Raw genomic sequence first — 27,500 nt, 5'->3', positions numbered from 1 at the left:
GCCTCACTTTCATATGGAGAACTCCCTGTGTTGTTTTTATTTCCTTCTACACATTAAGTGTGCTCAGGCCCTTGTTTGACTACAGACATGTCGCTTGTGGGCTTGTGGGCCTGTTTCTACTTCCCATTATTTCCATTATATATAGACCTTGGCTTGGTAGAGAATATCCTTGAATGCTTGGGGAGTCTTGAATTGATTTGGAAATGTTGTGTGAAGATTTTCAGAGACCCTGGATGTTATCTGAATAAAGAGATGGGATTATAATAAAGACGGGGATTATGCGCACCAGAGGGAAATGAGAATAGGAGAAATTACTTTAATAAACTTAGGTATTATGGTGATTTCCTGGTAGGCCTTGGCCCTGTGAGGCCTCATTCGCCTTCTGAGGCCTCATTTGCCTTCTGGTAATTGTAGGATTTAATCTTTAATTTATGGGACTTGAAAACTAAGCTATTCATCATGTTCTAAATATTGGGGGAGCTAAACTTCCTTTTGTGTCCTAGGCCCATCAAAATCAAGTCTCTGCCTTGGCTTAGCACTTTGAACCCTTCCTTCTTGAACTTTCATGTTAGGCCTCTTGGAACCAGCAAATGCTTGGCGGGAAGGACAGGTCAGATGATGGGATTTCTTCTCTTTGGTCCTGTTTGTTGTGTTTGTCTGTTTAGTTTCTGAGAATTTTTTAAAGCTCCAAATCATGTGGGAGTCCAATCACTGAGATTGGGAGACGGCTCAGTGGGTAAGTGTGCTCCTAGCACACGTGCGCACACACACACAAGGCCCAAAAGAGTTGCATGTTGTAACCCAACTCTTGGAGAGAAGACAGGGAAGGAGGGGAGTCTGCTGAACCTCGTTGGCTACCAGTCTAACTGAAAATCAAGCTCCAAGGTTCTGTATGAGGCCCTGCATCAAGGGAGCAATATCAGTAAGCAGTAGAAGATGCTGTGGCTTCTCCTGGCCTTCCGTGCACACATGGACACCTGCACCTGCATAGACTCATGTCCATGCACTCATAATGTGTGTTCATGCACACATACATGCATACACACACACACATACATACACTCACACACACACACAATTTATGGAGAAAATAGCAGATAATGTTGAGATGTCCTCAATGTCGTAAATTAAATATCTGTGTCTCCTCAAAGTTCCTGTGTTGAACTCCTCACATTAAGGTGAAGGTCTTATAGTGTGAGCGTTTTTGGGGGCTGGCTGAATCCTGAATACAGAACTCTTGTGGGGTGTTCTCTTTGAATAAGCTGGGAATCTTGGTTTTAGACTTTCTGGCCTCTAGAACTATGCACTAGTTGCCTGTTATTTGTAAGCAAGTGGGTTATTGGCAATCAGTTCTGATCACAGAGCATCTGTTTTTCTTCTGTAAGGTCTTCCAAGAACACTTTCCAAACAATAGGTGTTACTGTTACCTCTGTGATATTGCTTAAATACACATTAGTTCTTGTTTGCATGCTAGGAAGCAAACCAGCAGCCCCTGTGGCTATGTGTGTGCCGCCACGGGGTCGTCATGATGTGGGTAACATTTTATTGTTAATCGTTTCATTGCCTTCCCTCACCACTTTCTTTCATCAAAATCTTCCTCATTTTATTTTTCCCATGTCCTATTACTCCTAGGCCAAAGCTAGATTAAAGACTCTACAATTCCCAGATGCAGAAAATCTTTCTCCCTTTCGTAAAAAAAATTTAAAGCCAGGAGCCTAGGTTGTAGTTCATTTGATAGAATACTCTGCAGCAAGCACAAGGACCTGGGTTCGATCCCAGCACCACTAACCAATCAATCAATAAGAATAAATAAATAATAAAAGCTGAGGCCTGGAGAAATGGCTCAGTGGCTGACAGCACTTCCTTCCTGCTCTTGCTGAGAGCACTTCCTGCTCTTGCAGAGGACCTGAGTTCAGTTCCAACCACCCATGTTGTACAATTGGCTGCAACTCCAGATCCAGGAGAATTCAAACACAATGCCTCTGGCCTCTGCAGGCACCTGCACTCACATGCACACACTCACACAAAGACACACAACATACACATAATTGTAAAAATAAAACAACCCTAACGTATAAAACAAAATGAAATAATTTAATCGTTCTTAGAAAGTATTTACCAAATAGATTTCTAAAAATGTACGAACTCTATCAATCTTGGTCCTCCTGTGCACTGGGCAGACACATGACTCACTCTATGCTCTACTTCCTTAGTTGTGAAAGATGGAAGGAACCCTATTTGCCTCATAGGGTTACAGAGGAAGTGATTTATTATATATAGAATCTGCAGCAATATTCCACACATACTGAGCACCCAATGCCAGCTAAGAAGTCAATTACTCTCTGACAGCAACGCCAGAGCTGGTAAAGAATGTCAGCATATGACTTACTCATGACTTAGCTAGGGTAAGATTGATGTACTTGGAACCATCCACTGTTACATAATTTTGTGAGAACTCACCACTTCTGTTTTTCCCTTCTGCCTCGTTGGGGGTTGTAGAGGGCTCGAGGAAAGCCTCCCTCTTTCCTGTGGTAGTAGAGAGTGAAAAGCATCCTGCCTTCCTGTTGTTCTACATCCTTCCCCTAATCCATGAGTCACCCGTGAGCCCTTGCTGTGTCTGGGCTCTGTCCTAACCACTGGCATCAAGAAAATGAAATTCCTGCCCTGAAGGTCTTCAGACACGGAAGATAACCAAGAGCTGGTGGACACACAGTGAGCCCCTGCCCTGTGGCAGGTGTCCACATTGTATCATCTATTTCCCTAGTAATACAATAACCTTATCATGTGGGCACTGTGGCTTAGGGCACTTTAATGACTTTCCCAAGGTCCAATCATAAGAGATAAGATTTGAAGCAGAGGGTTCCAAGAATAGATACAGAGCCTCCCACTGATGTTGAGACAATAGAGAGCCTGACATCACTGCCTAGCAGTATGGGGGGGGGGCGGTTAGGGCTGATTAGAATTATCTCGAAGCTCAAAGCACGTGCTAGGTGAAGCATGCTAAGCTCATTCAGTGGCATTTACCGTGGATTTCTGGCAAAACAATCCGACTAATAACAGATGGGCCTACCTTAGTTTTTGCCAAGTAAAATTACCAGGGAGACCTGTGTTTGAGTGTATATTTTAAAACCAGGTGAATCATTTTCACCTCAAAAGTGACCTGACATTCAGAAAAAGATGACACATATTCAGTGTAATGCAGGCACTTGTATGCTGCCTGTTACTTTAAACTAATTAGTCTGAGCTCCAAGGAGATCACGCTATGGTTTTAATCCTGCAGAAGATTGATTCCTTCCTTGTGTATTAGCAAGAAACACCTCAGTCCTATGTGGTTTACAGAGGAGAATGAGTGGCCAAGGGTTGAGTGCATGCTACAGGAAACAGGTCTTCATACAACCTTCCTCTAGTGGTGAATAACCGGTTAGCTTAACCTCCAGCAATTTAAGCCTAAGTCTGAATACTGTGACGCACACATGTAAAAATGATAAGAGACTCAGAGTGAACAAGCACTAAGTTTTGCCAGTTTTTAAACGAATCTGTTGAAAGTATTGAAATGTAGAGGTTTCTGAGAATTTCTTGCTTCAGAGGACATCACCTACTGGTAGAGGGTGACATTGCAGTTTTATTTTCTGGATGTTAAACTGTATAAAAAAAAGAGAAATGATTGACTAACCAGCATAGCTTCAGAGCCTGGGCTAAGACAAGTCGGGCAGCCGGTAGGGAGAACTTGATCCCTGAACACTACACCTTCTTCTCTCCCAACCCATAGCTAGGACCCACACTTTAAACAGAAAATTAGAACTATATATAGAACGTGAATCTGGAAAATAGAACTGCTGCTTGAGTCTGCCCCTCAGAAGGCATTCAAACCAATTTTCATAGACACTGTGTTCACCTGCTGTTGTTCTAACAAGTAGGCTCATTCCCAACTGTCATCAGTCTGAAATGAAAGGAGTTGACTTTATACTGTGCCTTTACGTTTGTCAGGGCGTAGCCAATAGCATCAGAAAAATAACTTCTGATAAAAACCCATCTTCTCACCTCATTGGGGCCACCATGGAAGTCAAGTATGATGAAGAAAAAGACAGTATGGGGGAATAGGAGGCTTCTGTGGCCAAGCAGATTGGTCTTTGGTCCTGTGGAAGATCAGTTTCCACTCTTTTGTTCTGTGACACAAGTGTAATTTCATCAATTGGCCTCAGAGCTACTCATATCTCATAGAGTATGTGTGTCTGTTGCACATGTGTGTACAAGTGTGTACATGTGTGCATTTATGTGTGTCTGTGCCTGTGCGTGTGTGTGTGTGTATGTGTGTGGACCTAATGACCCAGGCACATAAGGATCCTTTTAGAACAACCTCTTTCTTCTCCCCACCTTTTAGCTCCCTTGTTTTTTTCAATGAGTCCACAGTTTTTAAATGGCTTTTCCATAATACCTTCCCATGGGTTTCATTTAATTTTGCTTAATTGGCTTCCTGTTAATTAAGAATGAGAACGAACTGGGTCATAAGCACTCACACAGAGCTAAAGACCAGCTAAAGTGGCCCTGAAGGAAATGAAGCTGTAATCTGGGAACAGGTGGGCTGCACCGTTTACTCCTCCGTGGTGAGCAGATTCCACTGAACTCCATGTCTGTGGGATGCCGAACCATTCACTCAACACGAAACCCCTTCAGTCCGTTATGGACCAGAGAACTATGGGACCTGCTATGGGTCTGGCCCCTTTTCTCATAATCTCTAGGTCCTTTTAAAGTTTGCCTTTGTGGAAGTGGTCTGGCCATCATTTTTGCAAAGAATTTTAGGTGGTATGCGCCGTGGATTTATCTTCCCTGCTGCCTACACCATGCCTCCTCTCAGGATCCGTCAGCAGCCCCGTCTTTCACCAACAAGCTCTCGGTACACCGATGAGGATTCCGTTTCAAGAATATGCAGTTCTTCTATCAACAACCCCCTCGAAAGCTGTTTTCCTTAGTTTTTTTTTTTTAGAGGGGAATTTAATTCGCTAAGAAAACTACCTCATGAATGTCTGTAGTTTCTTTCCTTGACCGGAGGAGGAGGGGCTTTGTGCTGTGGTAGTAAGACCAGGGGTCACAGCATGCATTTGCTGGCAACCAGAGAAAGGACAAGCAGGCTTTAATGATGAAAGTTGCAGGCACTCGTGAGTCACAACTTTGAGGGTTGAGATTGTCTGCCAGGCACTGTTCACAATGGTTTTACACTCCGTGTGTATAAACACATGCACACACGGAGATGCACACACACGAGCACACACATCAGTGACAGATGACCTATTGAAATAATTTCAGAGCCAGTCTGTGGTTGCTACGACAACCAGTGCTCTCTTGGCTTTTATCTGGCCATGTGACAGGGACTTTGACGTCAGCCAGAGGCAGAGTCTGTGGCTGAGTCCGCACAGTCAAAGGCTTGTGAGAATCTGGTGGATGCTGGACCTTGCTGCTGCTGCTGCTGCCACCGCCGCCGCCGCCGCCGCCGCCGCTGCCACCGCTGTTGCTGTCTCTACCGCTGTGGCTGTTGCTTCCCAGGGGCTGCAGGAGCATGGACTACTAAACCCCACACTTCTTCAGCGTGAGGTAATCGGTTTGCTTTATACACAGGAGTTACGTGGTTTCACAGCCCCTGATGGTTTCCCCTCCCCTCTTAACCTCCTACAACTTTGCCTTCAAGAGCACTTACTGACGAACGGAGCCAAAGAATGTGAAGCAGCTTCCAGTCACGAATTTCAGGCGGTCTCTGGAACTTGGTTAAATTTGGATTAATGTTCCATGAAGTAGGTTAAAATGTAATCTTTCTTGTGCAATGCCTGCTAATATACATTGTTTAGAATTCTCATTTTGCAGCGTGAGCCAAATTTGCTCCCTGGAGTTCTAGGAATTCTTCCTTTGGTGTTGTTTGGGGTCTGGTAACTCCAACGCTGCCTTGCAGGAAGCAGCTAACTTTTCCTTGTTGCTGCTGCTGATTCTGCGTCAGCTCACAGCAGTCTGGAATTCGGTGTCTACCTCATTTGCAGCATGTATAATTAGCAACAATGGGAATCGTGAGAAAAGACTCTAGACTTTGAAAGTTGTGGTTATTATTGTAAAGGGGGCTTTTAACTCTGTAAACAAGAGGGGAACTGTCAACAGCTTCCTGTTTAGAGAAAAAGAATCTGCAATATGCCAAGGAAGTTGGGGTGGATCTTTACGTGTGTGCGTGTGGTTGTTTTGTGGGTGTTACTGCAAAGTGCTATTTTGTGGCTCTCTCTGAAACCCCTAGGTGAAGAGGAGGGGCTGGCTGGCCTTTTCTCGGGAGTCCTGTAAGCTGGTTCTGATCTTTATTCTTAAAAATAATTATCTTGAGAAGAAAATAGCCTGAAACTAAATATACATTGATGTAAGGTCTACCTTAACTGAAATGTAGATTTAACATGCTTGATAAAAATTTGCTCCAGGTCTTGCTTGAGTAATTTGGTAACTGATTAGCAGGGATCTCTCCAACACACTGTGCTCCCGGTTGTTGTGTGTGCATTGTTGTGGTTCTGCCAGCTTCTTCTGCAGCTCGAAGTTTCAAGGAAACCTCAGGCTCTGAAGCAAACAGAAGCCTAGATGGATGAACAGGTTTCTAAATCTTACAGACTTAACAGGACCAAGGCATCTGGAATAGAACCAGCATTTGAAGGAGCATAGATAGACTGGATCAACTCTATACATGCGGGCTGTAGATTGGTGATATAGTTATATTTTAGTTTGGTGAAAGAATACATTGTGTTTTGCTTACGTTACTGGGTTCAGAATTGTGAGTTCTACATTTTGCTCTCATGGGTGAGCATTCTGAAAGCCCTTAGCTGCAGCAATAAATGAATAACTGCTTGTATCAATTATTTTCTAAGCAGCTTTCAGTGAATGGACCTTTTGATCAGAGCTTCCATTAGGATTGTCCACTGTCCAATGTGTTTGCATGTACCATGTATTTACTAAGACATCTTCCGGTCATTTCACTGACCTCATGGTCCTTGTAACCCAGACGCTACCACTTTAATGTGTCAACTGGTGTGTGACATTTCAATTGAGCATGGAGAGGACCAGCTAGCAGTGCCGTTTAAAAGCATCGCTGGTAACATACACTTGGTGCTTAACTTTTCTTGCCCCAACTATGCTATCTTCATTCTTTTTCGTGATTCTCTCCCTGGGTTTTAAATTCATTTTTAAGATGATTATGTGCAGCTGCCTCGTGCGTGAGACTGGATGCCAACAACAAACAAAGGTGAGAGAGAGTCGATGTTAGTGGCAAAATGTCGGTGATAAAGTTGGGGAAAGAGCCCCCCTGATGAAAAGAGGAGCTTTCAAAGCCCCAAGCTGCGGGTCCTTTTTTGGCAAAATTAGAAAAAGGGGCTCATGAGAAGCATCTACCTGCAGCATCTGTGCTGCTTTCAAGGTCAAGTGTGTTTCAGTCTCAGAAGATGCCAGTATGGAATGCTTTACTCTAGAAACCTGGCTGCTGAATTATTAAAGGCTCTGTGTCTAGTTTCAGGAAGCCTTAACCCTTTCGGTGCCACGAACATGTCTGGTAGTCTGGTGACGCCTGTGGACTCTTTTTCAGAATGACGTCAGAAATGCATAAAACAAAGTATGTTGGATTGCAAAGGAAACTACTTTTCATTAAAATGTGTCTTAAAAAAATAAGAAAAAGAGGTCATGAGTCTGAAAGAGTGGGAAGGGGAAGGGGACACACAGAAGGGGTTGGGAGAGCAAGGAGAATGGGAGAGATTAGTTATTATAGTATAATCTCAAAACATAAAAAAATAATAAAAACAAAATGTACTGCCTTTTCATTGTGAAAGGATAACTGCTTTGTTAATACGTTATTAAGTCATATACCCCACCAGCAGGTGCAGTCACTACCACAGTAATGGGGCGGCACTACACGTGAACGCTGTTTTGAAATAGAATTAGTCTAAGAACTGCAATATGAAATGCACGTATCTGCGATTTGTCTTGGCAACATCCCAGGCACTGTGGTTTGTGACCCACATTTTAATGGAAGGAAAGACTAAATTTCTGTTTGGGGTTGTGGAAATAAAGATGTCATGTTTTTAACCATCCAAGTTCTTGGGGTTCTTCTGAATTCTGTCTGCTCTGGAGGTAACTAATGTGCGAGCTTGTGGGGCTGAAGGACATAGAACCCCTGGGCTTAACTCATAACCTCGCTTCCACAGAATCTGATTCTATTCTCGGACCACGAGAATTTCACAGTATACTCTAAATACCTGGTCCTTCAGCTGCTAATCTGCATCTTGCCTTTATCCACCCCCCACCCCCCACCCCCACCCCCGCCGCCATCCTTAACTCCTCTTCTGCTACTTGAACTGAGGGACTCTTAACCTGGGGAGATATGGGTTATGAGGAGAATAGAATATTGACAGGTCACTCAAGTTCAAACTGTGCACCACAGAGGACCGTAGCTGTTTACAAAGAGACTTTTAACCACACAGGGAAGATAAGTGAGTGGTGCTTACATGAAGCATGCTGGGAAAAGAGCCGAACTGGGTGCATAACATTTTTAAGGTCAAGCAGGAGGTGTAAGTGTTATTCTGTAGTGTCATGTGTCAGAAAAGCTCATTCCCTACATTGTTTTGAATGAGAAGAAAATAATGTTGGCTTTCCTCTGTGCCACAAGGAAACTTTGCTGTCTGGGCTGCTGTCACAGCCCTGTGTTTCGAGAGACCAAGGCTGTCCTTTCAATTACATCAGCTCCTACGCTACCAAAGGAATGGAGTTAAGATGGTTTTGCACAAGCTGTTGTTTAAACAAAATTCAAATCCCTTGCATTTGAAATGGAAGCTGAGTAATTTTTCCGTGTGGTCTCAGAGGGATTACGAAAGAGGATGTTCTCAAATAGTTCTTGCTTTTTGGATTAGGAAAAACACCTGCTTGGAGCCTGAGTCTCTGTGGCAACCTGCAGAGAAACTTGGAGAAAGTCTGACATCTCCAGCTGTCCTTTGCTTCTAGATGGAGGTGTTGGAAACCTCAGCGCAGAAAGGAATGTGTCGTGATTTTTTACGTAGTCGACTTTTCTTTAAGTGTTATCTTGGGATAGAAAGCAACTAGCAACAGCATTACAAAATTCAACCTTTTTTTTATTGTTTCCATTAGAGATGCCATAAAAGTTAGTGTTCATTGAGACTTTTATACAGAAATTATATAAGTATTAAGTTCACTGCTGCTACCTACATTCTCCAGACCAATACAGAGATTTTCATCTCTGCGCTTAAATTTATAGCTTTTTGTAAAATATGTCTATTGATGCCGTTAATGTCATGCTGAAATGGCTCAGGGCTTAAGAGCACTTGCTGCTCTTTCAAAGGACTTCAGTTCCCAGAAATCATGTCAAAGGGCTCACAACTGCTTGTAATTCCAGCTACAGAGGATCTGACCTCTTCTTCTGGCCTCCACAGGCACCTGCATACATGTGACATACACTCACACAGGCACACACGTGTGCGTAAATAGAAATAACAATTTTTAATTAGATTATCCTATGACAATGTAGAATGGAATAGACTCATGTCACAGTAAAGTCCTATATTTGGTTTGCAGACAAGAAACGCTAATGTGAAAGATATTCCTCTTGTCGCTTTTCTTAATCGGAGGGTTTTCACGGTCTGTGAGTTCTCCTCAGCAACTCCAGCAGAGGCAAGGCCTGTACATCCTCCTTAAGCAGCTGTGCTGATTACTGTTGCTGTGACAAAAAAAAAATCCAACAAAGGCAAGTTAACAAGGGAAGGATTTGGCCAGGTATGGTGGCACACGCCTTTAATCTCAGCACTCCGGAGGCAGAGGCAGGCAGATCTCTGTGAGTTTGAGGCCAGCCAGATCTACAAAGAGAGTCCAGGACAGCCAGGGATACACAGAGAAACCTTATCTCAAAATAAATAAATAAACAAACATAAACTAACAAATAAACAAAACGAAAACTAAGGAAAGTTTTGTTCTGGCTCACAGTTAAAGGAATATGGTCCATCATGGCAAGAATCTGACATGGTCCATTGTTGACAATAGTATTTAAAACAGCGGCCTCTGATCTGGCTTATTCTTAAGCAGCTGCCATGTTCCCGACTAGACAAGGCCTGAGGCCAAGAGCAGAGGCGTGCTCTCGTGCTGCTCAGTTCAGACCAGCCAGAAGCACTGGCCCTGGCACCCACCAGACGCCAGTGTGGGAGATGGCTCTGCCAATCTACCCCCACTGAACCCCAGACAATACCCGCCATCCACACAGTACCCTGTAGAAATGAAACTCTAAAGCTTAATCATTATCCAAAGGCTTTATACATTTGGAAATGTTCAATTAACAAGATGCCCACACAATTAGCGTTGTTATCCAATACCTAACCTTAGATAGAATTTGTTCCCAGGACTGTTCTTGATGCATCCGTAGCTCTCCATGTCTGCTACCTCTCTCCTCTCCCCCAGCTCCTCTTCCTTCTCCTCTTCCTCCTCCCACATTAGCTCCTCCCCAATTGGTCCACTACAAACAGTACCAGCAGCAGGACACCATCCTGCTACCGTCCGTCATGGCAAGGATCTGGTTCACAGTTAGAGAGATGTGGTCCATCATGGCAAGGACAGAATGACAGCAGAGCCACAAGACAGTTGGTTGCATTACGTCATCAATCAGGAATTAGACTCAGATGAATGCTGTTTCTCTGCTTGCTTCCTCCATTTTTATTTAGTCCAGGGCCCTGGCTCATGGAATGGTGCCTCCCACAATTAGGATGGATTTTTTCAACTCCAGTTATCCAACCTGGCAGCTCCTAGGTGTGTCCATAGATTTATCTCCTAGGTGCCCCTAGATCCCATCATGCTGATAATCAAAATTAAGAATTACATCAAGGTAAAGACTTTAAATAATGACTCTGAAATGCCTTTATTTCTATTACGCGTGTATTGGACATAAATGCCAACGAGGATGACTGTGTGCTAAGGGCACTCCCGTAGACCACGGTCAGTTCTGTGATGGTCAAGTTTACAGCGTCCTGAAAGCACAATAACCAAGTACTCCACAAAAGTAATGGCACCCCATACCTTCCCATGATACATCTTGGACCAGCCACAGCAGGATCAGTCAATTCTCACTCATTTACTAGGTGGTTTCTGCAGGCATCCTATTACTTTAGGCATTTTGGGTCCCTCTTTACCATGGCCCTTGAATGGTGTCTACCATTGGAACAGAGACCCTTAGTGGCTCTGACTTCTTGACAGAGCCTTCAGTCTTTGATACACTCCTGAACACCTACTATGTACCAATATTGGACTGGACATGAGAGATACCACGTGGGAAAAAATAAGTCAGGTCCCCACCCTTGGCCACTTACAGTCTAACTGGAGAGGGAACAGAAAACTGGTATTCCTTCCCTCACGGCCACACTGTTTACTGTAGTCAAATAGCCTGGAAAACATCAGATTCTACTCTAGAATCAAAGTTTAGAAGTGGCAGCTATTGAACAGCTAGCCTCCGTGGTGAACATTCTCTTTCCACATGATAGAATCAGAGATTCCAGGCGAGTATGTCAAGCCTGTTCCCAGTGGGCCAAAGGTTATCTGTCCCTCATTCAGGAGATAAGTGATCAAGAGAATAGTTTACTCTTATCTCAATACTCAGGGTTATTCAAAAGATAGGACCCACATTACTCTTTAGAAGCAGTCCTTACATTGGTACCCAAATATCTCCCATGTTTTCTGTGTTAACCAGTAAGAATAGATTCTCTGCCTCAATAAGCAGACCTGGGCTCTGGGTGTAATACAATGCTTTCTGTACACTCACTCACAAATCTGGTTTGAGAAAAATGATGTTCACACAGGTGCCCAGGGACTCCAGCTCCTCATGAGTTAGTCTGAGCGTAAATTCTGTCTTTACCACTTCAAGTTGGCTCTTTTTTTTTTTTTCCCTAAGTCACGGTTTCTCATTTGGACAATACTAGTACCTATCTCATGGAGTTTTGAAATCAACTTCCTCCAACAGTAATTAGCAGATATTAAGCACTCAGGAGTTTGATCTGCTATCAGTTATCAGTTATCCAAGCCTCTGCCAGTGATGCCAGCATCCTCCCAGAGGCTGGACAAAAGCATTTTCAGGGTTAGAGACAGTGTATCTCTGCTGTTAAAATAATAGGTAACTCTAAGGAAGTTATGTAGACTTCTGAGTTCTTTTCGTAGTAGCTATTTCCCCCTGAAACATCCAGTTTTTTAAATGAAGAAGCAGAGAGACAGAGAACATAATAAACTCTCCAGTGTCACCAAAGTTTATAAAGAACCTCTGCTGTTTGGCTCCAAAGCCCTGGCTTCATTCACTATGCAGCTCTGCTCTTCTAGTTGGGATATAGTAGATTTTCCCCTTGAAGTGAGGTTACAGGTTGTGGAAGACTATAGTCTCCAAAAGTAGTCACAAAATCCTAATCACTCCTGTGGGTTCTTGTGAAATATTATCATTCTTTATCAAGAGACTCTGTTGCATCACCTTTCCAACCTAAAGGAGCTTGCGATTGGCCCAACTAAGAGACTATAGTGGGATGATGCTACACAAACTTCAAGGGGAGATCACAGGAAGATACAATTTCCCTTTCTCTACAGCTCTCTTGTTTATCTCTTGTTATATTCACCCCTGGAACCCAGCCTCCATGTGTGAAGAAGCCCAGACGTATGGAGAGGCCATATACAGCTGTTGGTACCAGCTGATGGTCCCAGCCAACATCCAGCACCAACTGCCAAATATGTGAATGAGTGGGTCTGAAGATGACTCTAGAGCCCTCCTGTGGAGTCTCTCTCCCCTGTCCTATGCCAGGCTGATAAGTTATCCTCACTGAGGCTTTCCCCACAGTTGCCTTAAGCCCTAAAGCTTTGGGTTAACGTTTTAGGTCGTCTGAGTAAATAGTATACAGCAGGTAATGGTGGAATATGTTATGTGGAGGCTTCAGCTTTAGAAATGTAAAGGTTAAAGGGCTTTTGTGCTTTCATACAAGTATCTCACCTAGCCTGAAATAATATCTGAGGAAAAGTGTCTTTTAGTCAACTTATGAACAAGCATAGCTCAGTCTGTGAGGTGTTTATCAAGCAAGCATGAGGACCTATGCTCAGATTCCCACTTAAAAGCCAGGTGTAGTTGTGCCTTTCTGTTGGTCAGGGTGGAGAGAGGTGGAGTAGGAGACTGGCCAATCCTTGGGGGACAGCCAGCCTAAAACGGTGAGCTCCAGGTCCTGATGAGAGACCTTGTCTCAAAAACGTAAAATGGAAAAGCAATTGAAGAAGAAATCCTGACATCAATCTCTGGTCTTCACGTGTGCATGTTCAGACAAGTGCAACAACAACACACACACACACACACACACACACACGTAAGCATGAATGAGCTTTACGTCACATCCTGCTTGTAACTTTGGAAGAGCAGCCTGTATACCATAGTGTTTGCAGATGATCAGCTGTTGTCCTAGCGAAGCCTCACAGCCTCCTGCCTGCCGGCCCTCCCTGTGGAGGCTGTGCCAGCGGCCATGTTTGTACTCTCTTCCTTGTCCTCTTTGTCCCCTCTGTCTTTCCCACACATGCACACACTGTCTAACCTGCGGCCTGATGTCTCCTCGACACTCCCCTTTGGCCCGTTCCCAATGCTTCGGGACCATTTTTCACTCGAATGGTAAAACTAGGGAAATCCCTAGGTGGGATGATATTTAGCTCACTCAGCAGCCTTTTCCACTTGAACAAGCTACCAAAATGGCATATGTCCTGCTGTCTTGTGGCTTCTTATGCCAGTCAAACAGAGCATGAGAATCCTCAGAAACACTGTCTTTTTGCATTCACTCAGTGTGCCTTCTGCTGGAGACAGAACAATACAGCCAAATCTCTCATTCGCTTAAACTTCACCCCTTCCTGCTGGTCTCCATTTTCCCCTGAGAAGCCGCTGGTTCCTATACCCATCCACCATTTGTTAAGTTCACACAGTTGGGCACCTATGATGATCCTCCTTTTGCCTGTGGATTACTGTCTTCCAGTCACCCCTTATTCTCTCTGAGAGACACTGGGCTGGTGTGATCCAAACAAACTGGCCTGTCAGCAGTCAGAATGTAGCTCATCTTGACCAGGAGGCTGTTAGCTGTTCTGTCCATAGCTGTCAAGATGCTTTCTTTATCAAAGATACAAAAGTTCAAAGGTACCCCACTGCATGGTGTGCTGCTAGGGCCAGGCACTCTCTGCAAAGCAGATACTCTGGTTGGGGAAACTGGAACAGTGCCCACAACCAAGGAGAGAGCTCTGCCATCCATCCTGATTAAATGTCTACAGCCTGGCATCATGCCAGACACCTAGAAAGTACTCATTAAGTTCTAAGTATTGAGAGAAGATTGAGCAGGAAATGAGCTTTGAATCTTAAATGGAAAATGTTTGACTTGATCATTGGACGTCAGGTGATGATCCATGAGTGACATTATGACATTATCTATTTAATATTATGACACATGAGAGTGTCCACCCGTATGGAATCAAGAAAATGGTTAGGAGGCCTAAAGACATGTGATTCATAAGGGAAGTCTACGGAGGCTCTGAAATGTCTCTGTCTAAACTGGATTTGATCAAATAAGATGTGGAAAGTCGGACTCTGAGGTGGAACATGTGTGAACAGGGTTGCCATATTTCAGCGATCTCTCTCCTTTTGCTTCATTCACGTTATGTTTATATAATTACAGTTAATAGCTCTAGTGAAAATCCTGGACCTAGTGAAAAACCATCGCCTCGTGTGGTGGTTTGACTGAGAATGGCCCCTGGTGGCTCATATATTTGAATGCTTTTAAAAAATATTAGAAGGTATGACCTTGTTGAAAGTAGTGTGTCCCTGGGGGTGGGCTTTAAGGTTGCAAAAGCCCAGTCTCAAGCCCTCTCTGCCTGCTGCCTGTGGGTCCAGATGTGTGCTCTCAGCTACTGCTCCAGTGCCATGTCTGCTTGCCTGCCAGCATGCTCCACTCTGATGGTTATGGGCTCACCTCTGAGACTAAGCCCCCAATTAACTGCTTCCTGTTATAAATTGCCTTTGTAATAGTGTCTCTTCACAGCAATAGAACAACAACTAAGCCACCCCATTACCCTGAGGGGAAAAAAAAATCTTTGACTTAATTCACCAATGAGAAATGGAACTGTTTGGTAGTTTTAGTAGTAGCCCTTTATGTCCTTCTTTCATACTCTCTGACATTTTTGAACATTGGTCATCAATATTGTATTAGACAATGACGAGATGTCTTTAGCCAGAATATAGCTTTCTTAAGAAAATTATCACAACTCACACATGGAAAAAGCACGTATGACTTGTGTAATATAATATAAAGCATAATGGACGCCGAATCCTTGTGTAGCCAATGGAAGCACTTGCTAATCATTGTATTCAAGAGCAAGGCTGGATGTCTGCATTGACAATGACTTAGCCGCAGCATGTCGTAGATGCATGCTGTCATCTAGAGTCCTGGCATGATGGGAATTGAATTAGCAGTGTTATTTCAGCTCTCCAATTACCTAGTGTCTTACAACAGTTGGAGACTGTTAGCTTGGCTCTGATGATTTGGAGAAAGCAGACCTTTGGCAAAATGTCATTGACCAAAGGTGCTGGTAACAGTAATGCTTACAAGGGAGTATAAACATGTCCCAGGGGCCCTGACCCTTGGCTGTTCCTCCCAGGAAGGAGTGATCAAGGAACTTTGGCAAGCTAGGAGCTCCCCTATAGGCTGATTTGCCAGCAGTGGCCTCAAATGGCCACTTAAGAAAGGGTGGAGTCCAAACCACTGTTTAAAAGAAACTTCCAATGTATTGGGCTTATTCTCAGATTGTTCCCACCTTACAGCCCATTATGACCACTCAGAAGGAGGCCTTCTCCTTCCCTGACCCTCTAGGCAGCCCACAGGTGCATGTCAATGACATTCTTGAGTCATTCTGTTCATTGAGAGGCTGGGACTTGCCCCCTCACCTGCTGCCAGGAAGATCACCAAAAGCACCAACTTGACTGTGTTATTGGTTGTCTGAAAGATACTTACATTATGATATTACAAAAAGAGAAGGTTTCAAGTTGTATTGTGCCTAGATTTATTTTATGAATTAATTATTTTATTTATTTACATCCCAAATGCTGCCCCCTTCCAGTCCCCCCTCACAGAATTCTTCCCCTATCCCCTTTCCCTTCTCCTCTGAGTGGGTGCCCTCCCTCCAGTATCCCCCCACTCTGAGGCATCAAATCTCTGCAGGATTAGGCACATCCTCTCCCACTGAGGCCAGACATGGCAGCCCTCTGCTACAAATGTGCTGGGGGCCTCAGACCAGCCCATGCGTGCGTGCTCTTTGGTTGGTAGCTCAGTCACTGGGAGCTCCCAGGGGTCTGGGTTAGTTGACAATCCCACCGGAAGACCAACAGTGTGCTTAGATTTAAAGTAAAGAGGAACCTTTTCTCCACTAATGTAAACTACACAATTCTGCCATTTGAATAATTTTGAGTGCACAACTCAGCAGTGATAACTGCATTCACCATGACACAACCTTACCACTCTCTGTTGACAGAACTTGCTGGTCTTTCCAAGTTGAAGCTTCAGACCCATTAAGGCAGCAGATCTCCTAAAGGCTGCAACCCTTGAACACAGCTCCTCAGGTTGTGGTGACTTCCAACCATAAAACTATTTTCATTGCTACTTTGTAACTGTAATTTTACTACTGTTATGAATCATAATGTAAATACCTGATGTTCAGTATGTCTGATATGTGACCCCTTAGAAAGGTTGTTCAACCCCCAAAGGGGTTGTGACCCACAGGATGAAACCATTGCATTAAATGAATGTACCAATCCCTTCCCACCAGCCTCTAAACTACCATTTTACTGTTTTTAAACAGGAACATTTTGGAATAAACCTACCATTCTTCTTTCTCTTGTATGTAATCTTCAATTAATAAGATTTCCATTTCCACTCCTGAAATAATTAGAGCTGTTCTTGGGTGATTACAAGTGGGAAGATTTATACAGTGTTTCTTGACATAGAGATTTCATGTCAACATGAGCATATGTTCTTGACACTGAAGGAGAAGATAGAACAATGAAAGCAGTCACTGTCATTTTAATTTAATTTTATTTTCAATTTCAGTGTGTCAGGCGGGGGTGGAGGGATGGAAGTCAGGTCATCAGACAGAGCTTTCATCTTGTGTACTACCTCTACAGCACTGTGGGTACCATTTTTATAAAATCCTTTAGCTTGCCATCTGAATACTAAAAGAAAATCCACGCACCTGAGAAGTTGTTTGGCCCCCATGTGATTCTCAAGCCATCTGTTATTGGCCTTTGAACTAGTTAGGTCTAATTGTTAACTTGACACGAACTACAGTCACCCGGCAAGAAAGTTTCAGAGAGAGATTGTCTATATCTGGATTGTTTGTGACCATGTCTGTGGAAGATTTTCTTAACTAGGTTCATTGACATGGGGACACTCAGCCTGAAAGTGGTCAGCACCATTCCCTGGCTCAGAGTCGACAGTTTTAAAAAGGAGAAAGCAAGCTGAGGGCACATGAGTCTCTGCTCTTGAAAGTGGTGGTGACTCGCTGCTTCTAGCTCCAGCTCCAATCCCCACAGAGATGGTCTATGACTTAGTATCTAAACCGAATAAACCTTTTCTAACTTAATTTTGTCAAAGTATTTTTAACGTAACAACAAAAGGAAACTGAGACAGGTTTCAATTAATATTCATTTTAAGTGACAAAGATAAAATCAGTTTATAATTATGGTAGGGTAGGACATTTGGAAATTACAAAAAGAAGGAGGAAGAGGAGGAAGAGGAGAAGGAGGAGGAAGAGGAGAAGGAGGAGGAGGAGAAGAAATACCACTATAATAATCTGCTTCCTAAAGATAACTACTACTAATATTTTAAGTGAAACAAATTGTATATAAGTTTACTTTAGTAGAAGAAAGCAAACTCTAAAACAAAATGGCGGATTTGGAGGTCAGATAAAGTCTGTAAAACAGGGATCTCTGGTTTCCAACTAAATTATCTTTCGAATTAAAAGTTAAAACTCAGTCAAGCATTGAGAGGGCAGGGTTTTACTTTAAAGGAGGACTTGTTTCTTAGTAGATAAAGGCTTATTTTTTAGTCACTAATGCTTAATTCCCTCTCACATGGAGACTAGAGAAACGTGGATAATCAAAAGGAGTAACCTCTGGGGAAGAAAGCAAAATTATACCAGCAGAACTCTTCTGGGGGCGGGGGGGGGGGGAGGAAAGAGGAAAGAAAGACTTTATAGGAGCCAGGTTCATGGTGTCACTTGCAGAGAAAATGGTAAACCACCTTGCATGGAAGTTATCACCTCCCCAACACAGTGGGCTAGACCCACAGAGTGTCCAGGGGAGCCTCTCCCTGATGACCCTTTTTCTCTCCCCCTGACCCTTCTCCTTTCCCCCAGACCACTCAGCTCTGTTTGCTTCAGACTCCTGTGTGTGTGTATTCCTGTGTGTATATTCCTGTGTGTGTGTATTCCTGTGTGTGTGTATTCTTCCGAGATAGCATAAGTGCACATTCCTATCGCACTCTCTAGTTCCCATTGCTCTCCATTTGTTTTCCAGCATCTCTCGTGAGCTTTGTGTTCTCCAGCTGACCTGGAGAATCAAGTCTATGGCAAGCATGTCCCGGATGCTTTTGTGACTCTTAATTATTGGGTTGTGATAAACTGACAGTTCATTTAGGCAAGGAGTCTAAAATCAAAATGAGCTTATAGTAGGGTATTTTGGAAAGACATGTTTGGGGTAAAATATAAATGGTTGTGGTCGTTCAGTTAGAAAACACAGAGGAAATTCTACTGGTATCCTGAGGCTTCACATTCACTACTACTACTTTTAGGTTAGAAACAATTGCACTTAATTTTACTTTAATAGAAGAAAAGGTGAATAAAACTGAGGATTTTAATCCCTGGCTCAAATTTTGTGTCTTGTTAAAAAAAATATTCTTTTTTACCAGGCCTCCTGGATTACTTTCTAATTCATCCAACCCCCTGGGATGCTTTTTCCCACAGCAAACGAATTGTTTCCATTGTCTCCAGGTCTACTCCTCTCTTAGAATCGTTTTCAATCTTGCTCTGGTATATTTATAAGGATTTTTTAGTGGCAAAAGGACTGCCATCTTCAGTTCCCCCTATAGTTGAAAATGTATTGAGAATAAGTTTCCATCATGGATCTGTGGCCTTCATTCCACTGTCTTCTTGCAGCTAAAAAGGCAGAGGGGAGCCTGGCTGCCATTTTCATTCTGCTGCCTTTAGAGGTGGGCTTCTAGAATTTTCCTCATTAAATTGCTGGTCATAAATGGAAAGAGTCCAGCTATGTCATTTGTTTGTCTTTATTTCTTCTCAGGCTTTTAGAGTCCTGGTTGAGTCAGGGTTCTTTGGTAAGCGTTCTTGTGTGGCCTTCTCTCCATCCCTCTCATACACCTTAGACTCTCTCCACTGCATTCCTATTTGTCTGTTTTCTCCACCCCTTTTTACACAGATTCAAAGATTTTCCCTGATTTTGTCCTTTGGGTCACAGGTTCATTTTTGTGTCATTAACTGCAATTATTCAGCCTTCCCACTGAATCTGATTGTTTTGTTAATTTATTAATTGTTTTATGTATATGCGTGGTTTTGCTTAAAATGTACGTCTGTGCACCATGTGTGTGCCTGATGTCCACGAAGGCCAGAAGAAGGTGTCAGATCCACTGGAACTCACTGAAGTTTCAGATGGCTGTGAGTCACCTTGTGGATGCTGGGAATGAATCCTGGGTCCTCTGGAAGTGGTCTCAACAGCTGAGCAATCACTCTAGCCCCCAGGCTTCTTCAAGGCCTGCGAATGTTTGACTTGCCCAGTCAAATTAATAAAGAGCTATGTTGACTGACGGAGGAAGCCATGGACTTCCTGGGTAGTTTGTAGGAAGCTAGCTCATCATGGAAGCCAGAGCCGAGAGCTGCTCATGGAAGATACGTGTGCGAGAAACAGATGAGTCACGAGAAGCTCATGACTGTCCCAACATGAGGAATGCTTTGTTTCTAGAAGTGAAGTACTTCCGTGCACCCTTCTGGGCAGTGTGGAGTGGGGTAGAAGGAGGTGGGACCCAGCATTCTGCAGAGCCTTTCTAAAAGCCACCTTTAACGCCCTTCTCCTTGTAAACTTAGACTTGAATTCCACAGGATTCTGGGGGAATGAGGAGCACTCACCTCTTTGGCAGCTCACTCTGAAATCTGTTTTATGTCATAATTTTTATTGGCCTGATCCAACAACAGCTGTTTGATATTTTCCATAAATTCCCAGAAAGCCTTTGTATTTCTACTGTGGCAACCTTTCCAAATACCCACCTTCTTCTACATGGCTTCTTTCTCACACATCTTTATTTACTGGGAGACATAAGCACTTGTGTTTTTAAGTGAGAGTCTATGGACATCCAGGATGATTGGCCCAGGGTATTGGCTCATGGCTGGCATGGGGCCGGGGTGCACGTCTTACTTTCCGTGGAGCAGTTCTTTCCTTTGTTATTACAGACATCACTATGACCCTGTTGGCTGTATTATAAATATGGGCTATTTTATAAAGCGAACAAACTGAAAGGCAATGGACCTGAGCCTTTGCCCCAACTAAATCCTCCCCATCCTTCCTTCCAGCACTCCCGTTGGGCCCCTCCTATGCCTCAGCTCTGTATAATACAAACCTTAGTTATATAACTAATCAAACAGTTGTGCAGTGTCAACGAAGTCCTCTTCAGTTAAAAGCTGAAGGTCCCTGTGGTAAGCATGACACCTCCATCCAGCTGTGGGGAGGTGCACAACACAGATGAAGAGCTAAATGAAGGAACAAAGAAATGAATGAGCTTGATGTTGACCTTGGAAACGGGTACAATGTCTTTCTTTGCTGAAATGGTCCCTGGAATCCTTGGTAGTCAGGAGAGGTTCTGGGGATGGGTATTCCATGCATAGGGGATAATTTGGTGAAGGTGTATAGGTAAGCTGGAGCACTGTTGGTTGTTAGGGGTCTACTGGAACTTGTTCACAGAGAGCTGTCAATCACTACATCATTCAAACAAAACCCCTTATCTCTGCTGTGCCTCTGTGTGCTGAGAACTTCTTCAATTATTACCAGCCTGGGAGCACAGCCTGGGAGCACAGCCTGGGAGTACAGCCTGGGGGCACAGGTCTTGGTAGAGCTGCTGTCATCACTTCAGTTCTATAGGCATCAGTAAAGCCTTCTTCATGGTTTAATATAACCGTTATTTAAAGCCTATGCCAGCTTTCTTTGCATGTTTCCATTAAGGTATATGCTTGCAGCAATAGTTATTGTGACCCATCTCTTCACAGGAGCTCCCCCAAAGTCACAGAGAGCTTGGAAGAGGCTTTCAAGCCACTCTTGGTTTGTTTGTTTGTTTGTTTGTTTGTTTGTTTTGTTTTGTTTTATGCCTGCTGGGAATTGTTGAAGGGTAAAGGCTCTCTAGTGTGAGGTGCTGCTATTTGAAGGATTGTTTTGTTTCCTTGCTCAGAAGTTTCTGTTATTCTAAAAGTCTTCTCAGGAGATCTTTGCCTACGATTTCCAATAACTTCATTCAAAAAAGGAAAAGAAAAGAACTACTAGTTGTCAGAAATAAGTGGGCTCTCACTTCTTGGTTAGACAAAATTAATCTTTTGATTTTTGAGATGTGTGCTATTTTATGCACAAAGTGGGAGCTCAGTAAATATGTGTGAAGTGCGTGGAAGCAAGATTAAGGGAGAGCGGGTTTGCCTGAGGCAGAGCAGAGGAGCACTTTTTGTAGAAGTGATTCAGGTCAAGGCGGGGCTCTGCTGTTGATTACAGCCCTTGTCTTCTCCATAGTAACCGCTTTCCTTTCCACCATGGTCTGCACACATCAGGCATCTTTTAGTTTGGAAGCTGATTCACTCCAGGATTTAGAAGGTCTCAAAAGACAAGTAGGATGCTTTTATCTGCCCATGCACAGGATGGTTGGGGTCTATGCTTCTTTTCTTACTCATTCCTAGCTTTTTAAAAATGAAGCTGTAAAACCCATTGGCAATGTGAGGTTAGCCGTATGACACTATGAAATGGGATATTCCCTGAAGCTATCTTGGTGAAGTGCCAGGCTAGCCTAATAGGAAATGAGGTCTGGAGACGCTAACAGTATGAAGTCCCCAGAATCACGGGATGTGCTCTCAGTGGCCCTTGCAGCAGTCTGGGTTAAGTCTGGAGGAAAGAAAGATGCAGAGGTCCTCGAATTGCTGCATCTCTGCTGGGTCAGTGAGAAGCACCAGACCGGGGTGATCCCGAGAGTCCTTGGTTAGAATCTTCCCAGGAGCCTTAGAGGAGAGGTACAGCATCTACCTATCATCTACCAGTCTCTGAGCTGGAGTCAGAACCTGTGGCATGGTTGGGAGATGCTGATTCCTGAGTTGAATTCAGGATTTTTGGACCAGAATCTATAGGCTAGGGTGTGAAATTCACCTCTTTCTAAAACTTCCCTGGTGATTCTTAATTCATGCCAAGGAAACCTGGAGAGCCACCTGCACTTCCTCACCTCCCCAAGTCTGTAAAGATATGAACTACAAAGAGACCACAAGTATCTGACACTTCAAAAGCCCACAGCTGCTCGGCACACGACAGAAGGGTGCAGGTCCTGTACTATCAGCCTTAAACATCGAGGGTACATCTTGCCTTTAGGAGAGTAAATTATGAAGTATGAAGTCACAATCCCAGCACCAAAACAACAGAGTGGACCGTGTAGCTTCATTGCAAACTGTTGTAGACATGGATCGCTGGTTCCAAGGAGACACATGACCTGTCCATACCCCTGCAACCAGAATCAACTCTGAGCAAATACCCTTTTCTCAGCAGGGTCCGTGCAGATCCCTTAGTATGGATGGCCAACTAAAGATTAAAGCTTTCAGACTTCAGTATCTGGCCACCTAAGTGGGCCGTAAAGCATAGGGAGCATGTTGCCTTTGTCTTCTTAGGAAGCCTAGGGGAGCTTTCGGCTTATAGAAGAGACAGTGTTGAGCGACTGACCTACAGGCTGGCCACAGAGGCATGGTGGAGGAGGTGTCATGGGAGACAATGCATGAGCTACTGTGAGAATTTCAAAACTTAGTTTATGTTTCCTCTCTGACCTTTTCAGACTTATACCTTTACATTATATTAATTTTCCCCTTCTCCTCCAATAGTAAGTTACAGAAAACGAAGGAAGTTTTTACTTCCAAATCTCATAAAGTAAAAATATACTTTGTTCAGATGTTTCTTTTATTGTAGACACCCACTTTCTAAGTGTGGGTACACTTGCTCCTAGGGAATGATTGGCTAACCAGAGAGTTTTGACTTCATGGGTGTGTGGCAAACTTCAGAATATTACATAGGGGCTGGAAAGATAGTCTAACAGGCAAAGGTGCTTACCACCAAGCCTAACTTCTTGATTCAGTCCCCAGGACCTGTGTGGTACAGGGAGAAGAGCAAGTCCTGGGAGTAACTCTGATTCCTGCATACACACTGTGCTGTGTGCCTCTCCTCCCATGTACAAATCAACAAATATAACTTTTTATTTAGATTCTATGACTTCTGTTTTGTTTTTTTAAGGTGTCATGTGGGTGTACAGGGAATGAGTAGAGTCTCCATGGTGATGGGTGAGTGTAACATGTGCCATGAGTCACTGCAGTCCACTCCAGCTCTATAGAAAATCATTGAGGCTGGAGAGATGGCTCAGTGGTTAAGAGCACCGACTGTTCTTCCAGAGGTCCTGAGTTCAATTCCCAGCAACCACATGGTGGCTCACAGCCATCTGGAATGGGATCTGATGCCCTCTTCTGGTGTGCCTGAAGATAGTGTACTCACATACATAAAATAAATAAATCAAGAAAGAAAGAAAGAAAGAAAGAAAGAAAGAAAGAAAGAAAGAAAGGAAGGAAGGAAGGAAGGAAGAGAGAGAGAAAGAGAGAGAAAGGAAGAAAGGAAGAAAGGAAAAAAGAAAATCATTGAGGGTTACTTGGAAATTATGCACTTCCACTGAGCCTAAGTAATATCCCATGAGCATCAAAGTTAGTCATGTCTTGCCACCACTTGGTAACCAGCATCAGACTCTCAATGCTAGATGAGAGGACTGAAGCCCATGGGAGTTGACTTCAGCCCAAGAGCACACAGTAAAGAGTCAGACCCATGATCCTTAAAGCTCCTCTCCCCTCTGACTCTGCACACCATCTTCCACCAGTGTCAGAGGAATGCATGCAGATCAAAACTTAGCAAATGTGTTCCACACACACCATTGATCTCACATAAGAATACTGAGAGAGCTTTAAGTACAATGCCACTGCTAATGTCTGACTGTAGATATTCCAATGCAGATCCTGTACTTAAAAATTTAGCAAGGCAATGCTCACAAACAGGCAGGGATGGGGATGCCCATCCGGGCAGCAGATGCTACAGATTCACCCAGACTCCAAACCTAATCCAAGTCTCTCCCATATGTCACCGCTGTCCTGCTGCTGGATCTTGATGTGGGTGTTAAACTGAAGAAGGCTCATTAGTTCACAGCAGCAAGCCCTCTAAATTAGAAGAGGTTCCATCCACTCTAGACGCTGCCATTAAACTCTGTAGCCTCAGGAAAGTGACTGAAAATTGAACACCCTAATCTGAATGAACCAAGAGAACTAGAAACACTCCAGAATCCATACCCTTTAAGCACCAAGATGACACCACAGGTGGAAATTTATACACCAAGAAACACATTTCATGAACAAAATTATCTAAAATATTAGATTAAATTACCTTCAGATAATTGTCCCTGGATGTGATTTTATACAAGGTGTTCATGAAGTACAAATGAACATACATAGACTTGGATTTCACCCTCATGACATGTCATTGTGTGTATACAGACATTTCAAAATCTGAAGGAAAAAAAATCTAAAACCTATAACATGGTGATCACAAATGTTCTGGATAGGGGATACTAGCCTGCACCCCTTAAGTAATCAGTTCCCTGATTTTGGAAAACAGAGATAAAAACCTCAGTTATTGATAATCTGTGGAGACCATGTTTGATGAGGTGTTTCATGGGAGAGCCTTGAAAGAGAGCCCCTGGACCTCAGAAGCACTGGGTAGACCTGTGGCATCCAAGGTCAGGCTCTCTCCTGAGACAAAACGAGAGAGGCAGCAGGAGAGCACAAGGATGCTGATACAGTTTGAGTCCCAGCACAAAAAGCTACTAAAGACAGAGGCTGTGGAGCCAAGTTCCAAGAAAGTCTCGGGCTCGGAATCCAGAGAAGGTGCTCATGGAGGAAGGGGTGGAGCTCGGGAGCTAGGCAACCAGCGGGGTCGGCTGATTGGTTGTCATCATCTTCCTTAAAAAACGGCTGAGCCAAGGGAATGAGTGTCTCAATGGGCTGTTTGACAAGTGTATGTGTTGCTTGGAAGATGCTATTTCTCTATCCTGTCTTTAAGACCACAGACCTGTCAGCTCTTCCCACCTAGTGTCACAGCCGGTGGCACTGCAGGATATCCTGCAATAAATACACGTGTTGGATGAATGAAACTTGGTATGCTTCTTGACTGGGAGACTTCTTATTGTTTTTAATTTGTCATCAACCTCTCAGTATGATAAGATATGTTTCCTGGGGCTGGAGTGGTGGCTCAGCAGTTAAGAGCACTGGCTGCTCTTCCAGAGGACCCTAGTTCAATTCCCAGCACCCATCTGATGGCTAACCAACATCTCTAAATCCAGTCCTAGGGGATTCAATACTCTCTACTGTCTTCCTTGGGGATCAGGCACACAAAACCACACATGCAGATAAAACACCCATACATGTTATATATATATCTCATTAAAAAGAAGATGTTTCTTTCCCAAGATTGACTGTGGCATTCTTTCTAAAATTGGAAACCTCGGCTCCTGTAGGCCTTTTACGGTCTCAACACCTAGAACCTCTGCCTGCTAGCTCCCTTCCGTTCTCATGGCTGTATGCAACTCTCAGCAGAGCATGGCTTCATTCCTGAGCCTTCATATTCAAGTAGAGGCAAAAGACGAGGTTTTGAACAAGAGGGGAAGCCCTCGCCTTGTTCACACTCTCTCTGGCACTCAGCTGTGATTCAAACTGCATCTCTGTGGAAGACCGTTTGAATGGCTGGGATGTCTGTCCTAATCAGGTCACCCCAGTTACTGACACCAACAGCATCTCAGGCAGAGCTGGGAATATGAACTCGATTCACCCACACTTCTTGGGAAGAGGCGTCTTCTGGGGATGTTTAGAATGGAACCCAGAAGCAGGAGGCTTTCGCTACACTAACTTGCTATGTTCCTTGTCTCATCCATCCAAAATTACCTCACCGAAGCCTTGACTACATCATTTCAAAACAGTCATTGAACTAGTTTGCAAAATTAAGCTCTCCACAAACATTGAGTCTTCTAATCTAACAGTTCCTGTAGGCATTAGCCTTGACTCTTGATTTTCTGCTAGACCCTTGTCTAGCGTGCCAGCGTGACACTTGGTGCAAATGCAGGCAAATGCAATCAGGGTTGTCGTGTTCATTTTATAATCATGAGGGTCACAAACGTAAGTGGAGAAAACAGGTGAAGCAAGATGAGCCTGACTGTTTCCTTGACTGTTTTCTAAAAGGCCGTGTTCATTTTAAGCAAATTCTCAAACAAATAAAGCTTTTACGTCTGTGCTTTGGGCTTCTGTGTCCCAAGAATGATGTACTGTGTACTTCCTCATCTGGAGGTACCATAATGCTAGAGTAGTCTCTGCCAAAATGCTGCAGAGTGGCCAGGTGGGGTGGTACACATCTGCTACCCCAGCACTTAGGAGGATTATAAGACTAAAGCCAGCCTGGCTACAAAGTGAGAATGTGTCTCAAATATACAAATATACCTCTTCACTGATCATGTCAGACACAGTCCGCACAAGGCACTGCCTCCCCACCCCTGGGAGCTGTACCCTGTGGTAGGTTTTGTCCATCTGTTCATTGCCTGCAGCAGCTAAGCTTATTTGGAGGGTGTGTGGCAAGAGAAGCGAACAACTCTCACAGGAGCAATTGGGGCTTATATCAAAGCCGCAGAGTGACAGGGAAGCAACTACTTGGTCCAAATGGAATCAAAGCAGTGTTTAATTTGGAAGAATGTGTTTCCCATTGCCGTGACCCAGTACCTACGAGGAGCAACTTCAGTCAGGAAGGTTTTATTTACATTCACATTTTAAGAGGATAAAGTCTACTGCATGAAGAAAGCTCAGCATCATTGCTTCTGCAGAGAGGAGGAGGAGGGGGAGGAGGAGGAAGGGGAGGAGGAGGAAGGGGAGGAAGAGGAAAAGGAGAAATAGGAAGGAGAAGAGGAAGAGAAAAAAAGGAGGAAGAGGAGGTTCAGTACACCTTTAATCCCAGCACTCAGGAGACAGAGGCAGGTGGGTCACTGTGAGTTCAAGACCAGCTTGTTTTATAAATTAAGTTACAGGCCAGCTAGGGTTATATA

At 43.8% G+C, this 27,500-nt stretch overlaps 2 protein-coding genes across 5 annotated transcripts in view; one reads left to right on the top strand and one right to left on the bottom strand.

Moving 5' to 3' along the window:
* Ncald (neurocalcin delta) overlaps window positions 1-27,500 on the top strand; it is a 175,552-nt gene that overhangs the window by 81,901 nt on the left and 66,151 nt on the right. The window contains exon 1 of one of the 4 annotated variants that reach the window (XM_028765861.1): window positions 5,396-5,589. The exons of the other annotated variants lie outside the window; for them this stretch is intronic. The gene's annotated coding sequence lies outside the window, so the exon portion shown is untranslated. Of the gene's footprint in view, window positions 1-5,395; window positions 5,590-27,500 lie in introns of those variants that run through there. 4 annotated transcript variants of the gene reach the window in all.
* LOC114620923 overlaps window positions 22,623-27,500 on the bottom strand; it is a 21,420-nt gene continuing 16,542 nt past the window's right edge. Inside the window, 2 exon segments of the mRNA XM_028767099.1 lie at window positions 22,623-22,705; window positions 26,695-26,819. Coding sequence (XP_028622932.1) covers window positions 22,623-22,705; window positions 26,695-26,819 — 208 coding nt within the window.

This window comes from Grammomys surdaster, unplaced genomic scaffold (genome assembly GCF_004785775.1).
Source record: "Grammomys surdaster isolate TR1022 unplaced genomic scaffold, NIH_TR_1.0 63, whole genome shotgun sequence".
In the NCBI taxonomy this organism is placed as follows: Eukaryota; Metazoa; Chordata; class Mammalia; order Rodentia; family Muridae; genus Grammomys; species Grammomys surdaster.
Note: the sequence above shows the minus strand (reverse complement) of the source record. Positions and strands in the feature narration are given on the sequence as shown.